At 47.4% G+C, this 12,883-nt stretch overlaps 2 protein-coding genes across 2 annotated transcripts in view; one reads left to right on the forward strand and one right to left on the reverse strand.

Annotated features, from left to right (window-relative positions):
* Positions 1–12,883, forward strand: part of LOC144809431 (uncharacterized) — a 255,275-nt gene that overhangs the window by 229,123 nt on the left and 13,269 nt on the right.
* On the reverse strand, positions 329–6,682 carry LOC144766719 (uncharacterized). The gene is made up of 6 exons (XM_078650480.1): positions 6,504–6,682; positions 4,991–5,114; positions 2,797–2,896; positions 2,581–2,679; positions 2,300–2,440; positions 329–2,118 (listed from the first exon to the last, which is right to left on the reverse strand). The coding sequence occupies exons 1-6, from the start codon at positions 6,680–6,682 to the stop codon at positions 329–331; spliced, it is 2,433 nt and encodes an 810-aa protein (XP_078506606.1).

Below are 12,883 nucleotides of genomic sequence, written 5' to 3' on the forward strand. Positions count from 1 at the left end.
TTTGGAGTTTTAAAGTCCGCCCCCCTACCCCCTTCAAATGGCCGACCCTCGGTATGTTTGACCCTGCACCTATGTATTGTCGGCGGTAAAGTGTTGGTTTATATGTTTCAGGAGCTGTTCTTGAAACTATGGGCCCTTGTTTGAAGGGGTCGAGGGAAACAGATGTTTCTTGTTTGAAGGGTTGTGAGGCATCAGATGTACGCTGCTTGAGCAGTCTTAAGAAGCGTGCAGACTTTGTCACTAACCTCTGGACCTTACGGGTATATTTTGGGGGCCTCTTATGAGCACCACTGGCTGTGGGGGTCTTTAGGGGCCGGTGTTGCCATAGTCACGCCCGTATAGCATGTATGTCTGCCACAGCCGCCTGACACTCCTGGATGATCACTTTTTTACACACCCCAACCCTTTCCACGATCTTCTGATGGGCCATACTTGTGTACAGGGGCTTGTTCACCCCCACCACCCATTTTAGGTTTGCGGCGAGCGCCTGGCGTTTTAGTTTTCGAACAGCCATCTGCATCTCTTTTACATGACCCGCAAATACCTCATATGTGTTTACAGACCCCTCTTGCGCCTGCTTAGAGGGCCCCACCTTGCGAGGCATTATAAATGGCTGCAACGTCTTAGGACCATCTATACTGCTAACAGCCTTAGCACCATTCTGTAAAGCCTGTTCCGATAGTGTTCTAGAAATAGGACCCCCCGGCGAACGCCCTGGTGCGGACAGGAATGGAACATTGCAAACTTTGTATGGAAAAAGCGGCTGTACCCCCTGGGCCCCCGTGGTCTTGTCATCCACACTTATTGCTGAGGGCTGTGTGGGGCTTACGACGGCCGCGGGGCTGGACCCGGGACTGTACACGTGGCTGGCAGCGGGGCTGGACACAGGCCTGTACACGGGGCTGGCAGGTGGGCTGGACGCGGGACTGGACACGGGACTGTACACGGGGCTGGCAGCTGGGCTGGACGCGGGGCTGGGCGCGGGGCTGGCAGCAGGGCTGGTGGGGTCGTATGCCCCCGGAGGGGTACTAGGGGACAATGGGTATGAGGATTGTGAGGAGCTGTCGTTATAATCAGGGGTCCTAGCTGAAATGCCTGTGTCAGGGTGTGCTGACCTGTTAGCTGGGTTCTGTAAACCCGCTGTGCTCAAAGACCCCTGGGACACCGCTTCAGGGGTTCTACCTAGGCTGTCTACTACCCCCCTAATCAGCTCAAGAGCTGGGGTGTTCACGATAGAAGGCCCTTCTAGGGGTTGCGTGTTATTACCCGTTGAGACCCTAGGCTGTGCCTGAACACTTACAACCGGCTTTGGGGGCTGCTCAGGGGCGTGTACCTCTACATGTACAGTTATTTTATTTGGTACTGTCTGGGGTTTCAGGATGCTGGATGGATCCAGCGTTGCATTATGGTTGCTGAGGGACGCTGCTATCTGTAGCTTAGGGACCCCCGGTTTCAGCTTCAGATGTTTTCTTGAGAGGCGCGATGTTTTAGGGGGCTGTGGCGGCGCCATCTCTTCTACATCCACAGCTACAACTACCGCCTCCTTGGGGCTCACGGGTGTATAGGCCTCATTCAAAGGTTTAACAGTCTTTTTTACAGATAGGTCTAAGGGGCTATCATGGGGTTCAGGGGTCCTAGGTTTCTTCTTCTCGGGGCTTAAGGGCTTTGCCTGGACCTCTGGGAGCATCGGAGCCGTCTTCTTTAAGTTTAAGGGTTCTGCTTGGGGCTCTGTGAATACCTTGGAGGACTTCACACGTTTTAAAGGGTTGGGAAGGTTCTCTGAGTCCTTATGTTTCTTCTTAAGGGCGGCAGTGATTGAGACACCTTTCCCTTTTGATACGCTGAGAGGGCCCAGACCCACTGTAGCTGTTTTACACAGACCCTGCCCTGTGTTATCTGTGTTTGTCAAGACTCCGCCAGTGCTGACTCCACCCCTGTGCAGAATAGATTGGTGTAGAGGATTGTTCATCATGTTTGGTGTGTAGTGCGCGGAGACTTTTTCGTGGCGTACACGCCTACTCACACCTTTTGTAGCGCTTCTGTTGTTCTGGACGGTTGCTGTTATGTCCCTTAAGGGCTGCGCCGACCTCTCTTCAGCAGCATGTTTCTGAGCCGCTTCTAAAATATAAACAGAAAAAATATATATGTTAGAGAAAGTATAAAAAGAACACACACACACACAATCCTAAGTTCTACACCGCCGCCTTTTTATATAGGCCTTGCTACAAGTCGTTGTACCCTTCTGCTTGAGAGTCTGTAACACCGATAGTACTTTTCACACCCTTTGTAACAAACACACCTGATAGAGGTCTTTTTGCAACTCCTTTCTTTGACGGTGGTCCCACTTTAGAAGGTAAAGCTTTCCTCTTCAAAGGGCTTTCTTTTGATTCTCGCGATGCCTCTTGTACCTCGACGCCGTTCGGGCATAACGTGGGGGTGCCTGTAAAGAAAAAATAATACCCCGCCTTAGTCATATTTCTGAGGAGTCCCACTATACACCATCAGGGTCAGGACTGTGGCCTACCCCTCCAACTCCCCAGCGTCTTAGACAGTTTAAAATAACAGGGGCTTTTTAATTACATGTAGGAACTGAAGTGTTTTGCACACTGTTCAGAGCGTCTTGAGCCTCGATGTACTCCATAAGCTCGTCAAAAGCTTGTTGTAGGTCAGGGTCATAAGCTGTAAAAGCATACATACATGAGAGCCCATTAGAAAAAGAGAACTTCTGAGAGACTGGTGTACAAAACTACTTAGAACTACATAACTCTAAATATAAATATATATATATATATATACCTGGCTGTGGGGTCGACAGGTGACCAGCGTTGCTAGTTATTACAGCTGGGTCCAGCGCCGGGGGCACATTGGTGACGGTTGCATTTGCAGGGTCTTGCATCTGTATTAAACATTAAATTAAAAAAAGAAATAAAAACGGTTTTAGTAAACGCTTACAGCGGCAAAGCATGTATTGTAATAGTTATGCACCCTTGGGGATAGCGTTAGCAAACATTTTAAAATAAATAGAAGCACCCTACGCCATATCCTGTAATTCTGGGTACATGACTTAATGTACCACCAACATCCTACCTTGCGACCATTGCGCCTAAGTGCTGGGCACTCTTTTGTAACATGTACACGCCTCTTTTCTCTTGTAACACCCTGCTTGCGCCCCTCTTGATTACGCCACATTGTCTACCACGTATTGCAGTATTATACCTCTACCTGTAACCTGCACACATTGCACTTTTTTTTCCTCATGTAATGCCCCGTTTGATAACGCCTGTATTTTGTTTGCTCACCATTGAATTTTTTTGTCCATGTAACTTATCGCCTGCTCTTGTAATTTGCGCTAACAACCAGTATTTTTTTCTGTTTGTATCTTTTATGTAACACCTGTAATTCTTAGACCTTATGTTTTACATAAGGCTCTTGTGTAAAGCGCTTTGACACATTCCAATGCTAACTCTCAGTCTCACATATATTGCAGTATTATACCTCTATATTTTATTTTGTACGCTTTTTGTAACCTGCACACGTCACTTTTTCCGCCTGCAATGCATCGTTTGCTACCTCTTGTATTTTGTTGACTCACGATTGTCACTTTTGTAATGCACCGTTTACTACCTCTTATACTCTGTTGGCGCACAATTGTAATTTTGCTTCATTTATTGTAACGTTTGCCTTTGTATTTTGCTCACTTGTAATGTTCTCATGTATCAGTTCTGTTCCTATTGTGAAGCGCTCTAACACCTTGTGTTCGCGCTATCTCTCTCAATAAATAAAATAAAAAAACACACACCGGGCCTGCAGGGGCTTGGCCCGCCCCTTCAGTGATGTCACCAGCTCATCACTGGTGGGAGCGGCCCTAACCCTGCAGCCACGGAGAAGCTCACGCCGCCATGCTGCCGCTGCTGGATCCACGTGGGGCCGTGGGAAAATGCCCCCCCCCAGGACCCTCACAGCCCCCAAGGACACCGGAGTCCTCACCCCGAGCAGCGCCTTGCTGAAGCGGGCTCGGGGGGTTATTTTTAAGAAAAACAAAGATTCAGCAATCGGTGCACGGAGCCCACCGGGACCGGAGTCCTCCACAGCCAGCACAGCAGCCCCCAGAGCAGCGCCACGGTAAAGCGGGCTCTGGGGGAATTTTTAAACCAAAAAAGCACCAAACTCGCCACTCAGTGGCCACCGGAGCCCCACAGGACACCACAGCAGCCCCCAGAGCAGCGCCACGGTAAAGCGGACTCTGGGGGCATTTTAAAGAAAAAATTGGGACAGAGGCATCCCAAAGGTCCCAGGAGCCACGAGGACACCATGAACACAGCCCCCAGAACACCCCCAAAGGACTATGACGCCCCACCAGGAGCCTCCCCTCGACAACTGTACACAGGGCTTATTTTAAAAGGGCCTCATACCCCCAAAACCATGGAACCCTGCCCCAGAGCCCCCTCAGCACCATGCATACTGAAGGACCCCATGCAGACTCTCTTTTAAGGATCCAGACCCATACTTCTGACCCTGAAAACAGCGGCTTGGTGAGTACAATAATGCTTTATTTATTTTGAATTGTATGCATTGTATATTATTTAAAGACCCTCTGGTACCGTTACAGTGTAGTTAAATGTTTCTATGAACTGTAAAATGCACGTTTCCCCTCTGCATGTACCCTCCTAAGACCTACAACATTATGCCCCTTAAATAAAAAACCCCTGCAAACTCTGCGCCATCCCCCACAACACCACCCCTATTAACATTAATTGTCTACACACATAGCTTTAAACTCAAACCTTCAACACAGCCTTTATTCATTTTAAATACATTTACATTTCACGTCTTGTAAAAAACTTCACCGGCACCTTTATTCACATTAAACACAACACATCGCCTTAAACATTAACAGTTTACAAAGTACTCTTTAGCATTTTCAAAACTACAGTTTTGTATACTTTTAACACCACATAAACATACATCCTTGCGCCCATGCTTTATTTACCTTCTCTACATGTTCACAGGCGGCGTCAATCTGGGAAAAGTTGCTCGGGTCCATTCTTGCCTTTAAGTTCCAAGGGTTGGCTCCAAAGCAATCCAGGCCAGTCACTCCCCAAGGTTTTGAAGGGCTTGATGGTGTAGAAATCCACAAAGGTTTTCTGACTGGGTTGTAGATGCAGGAGACCTCCAGGTACAGCAGAACAATCCACGCCAGTCGCTCCTCAAAGGTTTTTTTTTGAATGGCCGTTTGGCAGTGTTCCATGAGGGGCCTTTTTATACCTGTCCATGAATGCTAATTAGAAGCCCCCACACCCCTTATGACTTGAGGGGGTTTAGAACAATGTCTTGGGGTCTTTGGATGGGAACTTTTTTTCTATGCTTGCACAGTTTACGCTGTATACATCTGTTACTTACATTCATGGCTTATCTTGGGGAAGAGAGACCCCCGGGAACCGACCTTTGCCCCATCACTAAACCCATCACATGTCATCTTTCCAGCCAGAGTCATCAAGTCCTGGCCTAAACTGTCACAATTCCGGCCAGCATGTCCAGTTTCGACCCTGGGGCTTTGGAGGTGTGTGAATTACGTCAGAGCACTTAGCCTTCTGCTTCAGGTTCTCATGGGAAGACTTGCCATGACATCTGTCTTTTTCACCTTGCACCGTTTACGCTGTATACATCTGTTACTTACATTCATGGCTTATCTTGGGGAAGAGTAGGGTGCTTGGGGCCATATTTTAAAATGGCTTATCTTGGGAAGTAGAGACCCCCTGGAACCGACCTTTGGCCCATCACTAAACCCATCACATGTCATCTTTCCAGCCAGAGTCATCAAGTCGTGGCCTAAACTGTCACAATTCCGGCCAGCATGTCCAGTTTCGACCCTGGGGCTTTGGAGGTGTGTGAATTACGGCCGAGCACTTAGCATCCTATTTCAGGTTCTCATGGGGAAACCTTGCCATGACATCTGTCTTTTTCAACATCTCAAAGCTCAGGGTGGCTGAACATGGCTTGTGCTTTTTAAAACACACTATGGGTTTCCCAACAGCTACAATTTAAAAGCTCCCCTTTTTTTTTTTCAAACATAAAAAAACATCTCCCAACACACAGGGTTGGGGACTCAGGCCTGTTCAGCAGCTGTTCAGCCTGCAGCTGTCTGCAACACCCAGTTTTAAACATGCACAGACATTTCCAGCCTGCACGCACTTTCATATGCACTTTTAAAACATGTACACAATTACCACATGTTTTGCAGCCTGTTACTTCTTGGGAATATCCCCACATGTCACCCCCCTTTTAAGGCCAGGCCTGTTCAAGGCCAACAGCCTGCGCCCAGGCCCTGTTAAATTTAAGGCCAGGGTTTCCAGCCAGAGCTGTCAAATTTCCGGCCAGGAGTTTAAGACTAGGCCTGTCATAATTAAGACTAGACCCATCACTTTTTAAGGCCAGGATTCCTGGCCGGAGCTGTCAAATTTAAGGCCAGAGTTGAAGTGAAGGTATCACTATATACTACTTACCTCCTCCATAATCCTATGGAGGAGGAGAAGGGGTTGTTGGTGGGCAAAATGTACTTGGACTCAAAATCATGGACATAGAGTCCGGCCACGCTAGGAGCAAACGTGCTGCCCATAGACATCCCAGTGCTCTGGAGATACAGCTTTCCTTGGTACTCAAAGTAAATTTCTTTTAAGGCCATGGTGGCACATTCCAGCATGAATTCTTTGGGTGTTGTATATTCCCACACAATTGAGTCCAAAGCTGTCCCTAGGACTCTCAGAGTGTCGTCCTGAGGGATGCTTGTATACAAGCTCTCAATGTCAAGTGTGACTAAAATGATTGAGTTTTCTTCAAAAATTACCTGTTCCAGCAGTTGCAATAGATTTTTAGTGTCTTTAAGATAAGTTGAGGTGTTCTGTATTAAAGGTTTTAGATAGTGATCACAGAACGTCGAGAGGGGTGCAAGGAGTGAACCGATCCCGACACGATTGGTCTTCCTGGAGGTGGATTTACATTTTTGTGGGTCTTAGGCAGGGTGTAAAAATACGGTATTGTGATACCGCCTGCCATGAGCTATGCCGCCTCATGTTTGGAAATCCATTCATTCTCTTCTGCTTCCTTAACACAGTTATGGATGCGTGACTTAAGTTCTGGTGTCGGGTCTATTGTAAGGGGAGTGAAATTGGTCCTATTGTTCAAGAGGTTCTTACACACATTGTCATAATCCGATGTATTTATTCCTTTGTCGTTCTTCAAATCTTCAAGGGCCTGGTATTCTAAGGCAGAAAAGTTTTTGAAGGGTGTTGGTGTTGAAAGAGCTTGCATATCATATATTATGGGGAGAGGTGTGGCGCCGCGGCCAGGGCGACTGACGCTGGAATCTGGGGACCACGGTTCGATCCCCGGCTCTGGCGGCAGGTTAGCCCAGCACCATGCGACTCTGGGCAATAGCTTGCTTAATCTTCCCGACGGCCCCCAGCGCCTAGAGACCCTAACGGGTGATTGTGCGCTTTACAAATGTGGATTATTATTTTATTATTTATTGAAAACCGCCTGCTCAAATGCCGGTATTTCGGCTGGGGTGGAGTGTGGGGGTGGGACAAAAGTTGATTTTAATCTCTAATTGGTGTCAAAAAGAGGGGGGTGCGTCGTAGAATTTTCTTTTGACTAAAAAAATGCTTTCAGTTTCAATTTCCTGAAGAACTCAGATAACTCACAATGGAGTTTGAATTTATCTGGTCTGGCCGTGGGGACAAATCTGAGGCCTTTCTCGAGAACCTTGATTTCCGTTGGACTTAGTACTTTGTTTGAGAGGTTTATTATTAAACTCCCTGGGCACACGTGCTCGGTATCGGTGTTTTGCTGCGGGAATGATTCCCCGCTGGGTCCTCCATTTCCCAAGTTACTTGATTGTTGTTGCCTCGTCTCCTTCCTCTTCCCCTCCCGCCTCTCTCTAAAAAAGGCATCTGGTGTTGGTTCTGGGGAAAGTGGGACTGCATGTATGGGTTCCAACCCATCATCGGAAAAGGCGGTTGTTGTTGAAAGAAAAGGGGTGGTGGGCCATTACCTGGTGTTCCATATGGTGGCCACCTAGGTTGTTGGTTGTGATAGTTAGACCTGCCTCTGCCCCCTCGTCGTCCTTTCTGTTTCTGGCTATGATTGCTAGAGGTACTGCTGTTAGTAGAAGACTTGCTGTCAGAATTATCGGATTTGTTGGAGTCTCTCCGTGGTGGAGTATAGTCAGGATCTGAGTAAGGATACACTTTATTGAACTGAAATTTCTTAAGGTCTTTTTGGAATTTCGTGACTTTAGCTTGCCTCACTGAATCTTTATAATCGGCCAGTTCTTTATTGATTTCATCCAGGTGCTTTTTGTAGCCTGTTACAGTTGTTTTAAAATGTGACTCGGTTTGTTGGATTTCAACCATTAGTGCCTCAGACAGGCGTAATGCTGTTTTTATAATTAAAACCAACCAATCTCGAGTACAATGCCATGCGATCATCGCCCATTCTTAAAATACCTCTGAATGGGAGAAACTAACGGAGCAAAAGCGCGACCGGATTAGGACAATACTACATGGGACTATACTAAAACAATACTTAACAACCAACACCGCACCGAGAGGCCTCCTTGTAACTAATTCCCCACGCATATTCCTCAATAATGCCACAGTCCTCAAGTGGGAGAGGAAAAGTAAAGTAAAGGACTTACCAGGGGCTGTGGGTCAATCGCGCATCAGGAGGGGGCCCAAGAAGGAACATTCCTTGAAACCGATCCGGCAGTGATCGGTGTGGAGAGAATGAATCTATGGGAGCAAGGGATGCGCTGAGATTAGTACCAGGACAAAGGCATGATGCGCGATCAATGCAGCATGCGAGGCGAGGCAAGACCGAGAGACATACCTCTGTCAACCGAGGAGCTGTGGGAAGCTTGAGAGGGGCTGGCATTTCCTGAGCGACGCCTGTGGCAGCCAGAAGTCTCATACGGATAGGGCGGGGGGCGGGGCTCCATGACGTATCGTTCCGATGGATGGGAGGGCGCCAGTGGTTAGGCAGGGAGGGAAGGAGGGCGGGGAGGGGTGTGGGGTGGGGGGAGAGGTGGAGGGTGTGTAGCGCGGTGCTACAGCTAGGTGAGAACCGCTGCCTGCATGTAAATAGCCGTCTCTCAGTGGTGTAAGCCTCATCAGAGGTGGCATGTGGATAAAGCAGGCAATTGTCCAAACCACATGAGAACTACATGAGTGACTCAATTGGCAGTTCAGGTATGGGCTGATGGGCTCCACCGAAGAGGTAGAGGGCATCAAATTGGCTGCACAGAGTGAAGTTGGTAAAGTGAATTAGTGAAAACAGTAGTATCAAAGTGAATAGCAAGTCTGGTCTATGTGGACTGCTCTAATACATATGCATGAAGACAAGCATGTCAGTACAGTTAGGGGAACAGTTAATGATGAAACATGCGAACAGGTATCATTATGAACATTAAAAACATGGCGTAGGTAAAATAATTCGGATGGTTTGGACAATCGAATCAATAATGACAATGTCTCAGTAAGAAGGCAGTACAGTTCAAAAACCAATAGTCTGTCTGTACATGAGGAGAAGTGTGTAAATTACCCTATTAGGCCAGTGCAAGGGGAGAACTAGGACCGGTAAGGAGTAGAGGAGAAGATAGGAGAGTAGAGTCAGATAGCAACGGTGCTATTCCACTCATCAATTGTATTGAGCCCATTGTTTACAGAATCGCAAAATGTCATCCATTTACACTCCCATCTGTTAAGGAGAGATTTGATGTCTCCACCTCTCGGGGGGAGTGTCACCTGTGCAATCACCTGCCACGCAATGTCTGTGTCGAGGTAGTTTTTCTCCAAGAAATGTGAAACCAAAGGAGCCGTTACGACTTTTGCAATTGATCCGGCTCTTGAGTTGGATAGTCCTGTTTTTGATGGTTTGGGTTGTCTGGCCGATGTAGAGCAAGGCACAAGGGCATTGGATGGCGTAAATCACATTGGTTGACCTGCAATTTGTATGGTTTTTCAGTGTGTGGGTTCTGTCTTTGTAGACAAACACTTTGGTGTTGGTACCTTGGTTTCCACTTACACACCTCGAGCACCAAGTGCAATTTGGGTTGTCTCCATTTGTTTTATTTGTGTGTTGCAGTGCTGTCACAACTGCTAATTGCCTTTCTTTTCCCCATATTGTTTACATAAATGATGCCATGAGCACATGCTATAATCTAATAGAGTCTCCTTGCTCCCTTCAGATAATGTTGTACTCATATCCTCACTAATTGCCTTAGAATTATACCAGTTGGGATACCATATGTAATGGTTGTTGCAGCACACAAATTTTATACTAGCATGACGCTGGTTCAATAAATGCTTATTGAAAACGTCCCCATATCTTCTTATGCATATCTCTCTGCTTTTAAAACATTTGCAGATGGAGGGCAGAATGTGTTAATTAATAAAACAAAGGCATCCCACAAACTGAGGGGGTTGAAACACCCCTGCGGCTCCTAAATCTCTGTTTTGCAGCTGTTGATGTGAATGTTCAATAGTTAGTGCATGTTTAATTATTGAACATTCACTGCAGTTGCTATGAAAGGAGGCTGGAGTCCGCTCCTTGTTCTCCCTAGGCTCGGCTAAACTTCTTTTCATCTTTCAGGTGAGCCAGGGAGATGCAGGAGCTGAGCAGCAATCCCAGCTCTCCTTCCGAGGCACCAGTGACTCTGTGAGCTACTGTAGAAGGAAGGGAGGAAGACTCCTGTGTGCCCTCCTGCACAGGCTCTATCTTTTGCTTTTCTCTGCCCAATCCATATATTTTGGAGAGGCAGGGGAAAGAGAGAGACTGTGTTCTAAGACACTTTAATGTTGAGAGCAGCGGGCCTGTATCAGGTTTCAGAGGCTGCTCCTGGTCTAGTATCTTTAATTGAGATCTCAGCATTTCATTGTTCTAAGCTTTGTCCTGCGAGGGTTTGAGTCTAAATTCCAGTTCTTGAGTTGCCGTCCTGTGGGGCTCACAAGGCACCGACCATCCACATCATCCCTTTAGATAATTTATAAATAAAAAGTGCCAACTGTAGGAAGCTGGCTCTGCATATACAATACCAAAGTTAGGTATAGTGTGCTAGGAGGCCAGGGAGTCCCCAGAGTTATAGCAGCGGCTAAATTAGGTAAGTACTAACAGCTCTCTTTGTGGTAGTGTGGGCGAGCAGTTAGGCTTATCCAGAGGGTGTGTTATGTTATGTTATGCTAGTTGTACTTATATAGCACAAAACTACCACAACATCGGGGCGTCCCAGCGCTTGCGAACGGGAGAGCAGGAAAAGGGATGCTAGCTGGATGGAAAGACAGCCAGGTATGGTCTGTTACTGAAAGACTAGGGAACACGGGCGCAGCAAGCATACATGTCGTGCACTAGATGGATGAAAACAACCAGGTTTTGATGTGCTTTCTAAATGCTCAGTGATCGTGTGTGCTGCGTGCCGAAAGAGGAATAAAGTTCCATAGGGCTGAGGCCAAGGAACTAAAAGAGCGCCCTCCCGCTCTACTCCTGCTTACCCTAGGAGTACAAGCTCGATACAGGTCTGCTGATCGCAATGCTCGCGTTGGAAGATATCGTGTACAGAGCTCCTGCAGTATCTGGGGGGCCAAACCGTGTAAGATCCTATGGGTGGTACAGAGAGTTTTGAACTGGATTCTCTGTTCGATAGGCAGCCAGTGTAGATAGGATGTATTGCAGTGCTTAGGGAAGGCAAATAGAATGCAGGTAGCCGCATTTTGTGCCCTTTGAAGTCTCTTTGTGACTGTTTTATTTACACCGAGTAACAGTCCATTGCAATAATCGAGACGTGGCAGCACCACCGATTGAATGATCACCTGAGGAGGGGAAGCATAAAAAACCACAAGATGGGTTTCAAACCCCGTAGTTGGCCAAAGCATGTACCAGCCACTTTTTTTGCGTGAAGTTCGAAAGAGAGGGAGTTGTCCATCAGGTCCCCTAGATTCTTAACTGCACTTTTCGGTTGGGGAGGAGGGCCCAGTGCAGCAGGCCACCACTGGTAGTCCCATTTATAAGTGTCCCGGCCTACCAGAAGCACCTCCGTTTTTGAGGAGTTAAGTTGAAGATAGTTATCTGCCATCCAGTTGGAGATGGCCAGGACATCTTCAGGGAATTTCAGTTGGTCTTGGGCTGGGTTGCTGGTGAAAGCAAATATCAATTGCGTATCATCCGCGTATGATATCATATTGATCTGCCGAGGTTTGGCCAAGAGGGCTAGAGGATGGACGTACACATTAAACAATGTGGGGCTCAGCGCAGAGCCCTGAGGGACACCACTGCTGAGGGGATAAATACTGGACATGTAGGGAGGGGCGTGGATCTGAAAGGAGGGATCCGATAGAAAGGACGCAAACCAGACCCGAGCCTTACCACTGACCCGATCTCCCCGAGTCGTTGGAGCAGACGCTCATGGGAGACCGTGTCGAAGGCCACACTCAGTACCAATAAGATCAGTGGCGAGGTGTTGCCCATGCCCAGCGACGCCCTTAGCTGCTCGGTAACTGCTAGCAGGGCGGATTCCGTACTGTGCTTAGGCCGGAACCCGCTTTGTCACCTGTCCAAAATCCCATTAACTTCCAATTACTTGGTCAGGATGCTTTTAACATGAGATTCCATAATCTTGGCCAAGTAAGGAAGCTGAGAGATTGGCCGGAAATTTTCTGGCAGAGATGCTTCCACTGCTGTTTTTTTTTCAGTAAAGGAACCAACCTGGCCTGTTTCCAGGATTTGGGCAGGTGTTAAGCATTTATTGTATTCACTCAATGAAGACTGATGGCACACACTCAGAGACTGAATCCAGACCAATTAGGCAGGTATAAAAAAGGTATATTTATGTTTT

The sequence above is a fragment of the Lissotriton helveticus genome, chromosome 1_1, assembly GCF_964261635.1.
Source record: "Lissotriton helveticus chromosome 1_1, aLisHel1.1, whole genome shotgun sequence".
In the NCBI taxonomy this organism is placed as follows: domain Eukaryota; kingdom Metazoa; phylum Chordata; class Amphibia; order Caudata; family Salamandridae; genus Lissotriton; species Lissotriton helveticus.

Excerpts from the sequence above, each read along its gene's own strand:
- LOC144766719 (XM_078650480.1), bottom strand. The coding sequence starts at position 6,682 with ATGGCCTTAAAAGAAATTTACTTTGAGTACCAAGGAAAGCTGTATCTC. Across the intron at positions 2,680-2,796 it reads CCTGTCGACCCCACAGCCAG|CTTATGACCCTGACCTACAA; the intron begins GTATATATATAT and ends ATGCTTTTACAG. Across the intron at positions 2,441-2,580 it reads AAACACTTCAGTTCCTACAT|GCACCCCCACGTTATGCCCG; the intron begins GTAATTAAAAAG and ends TTTTCTTTACAG.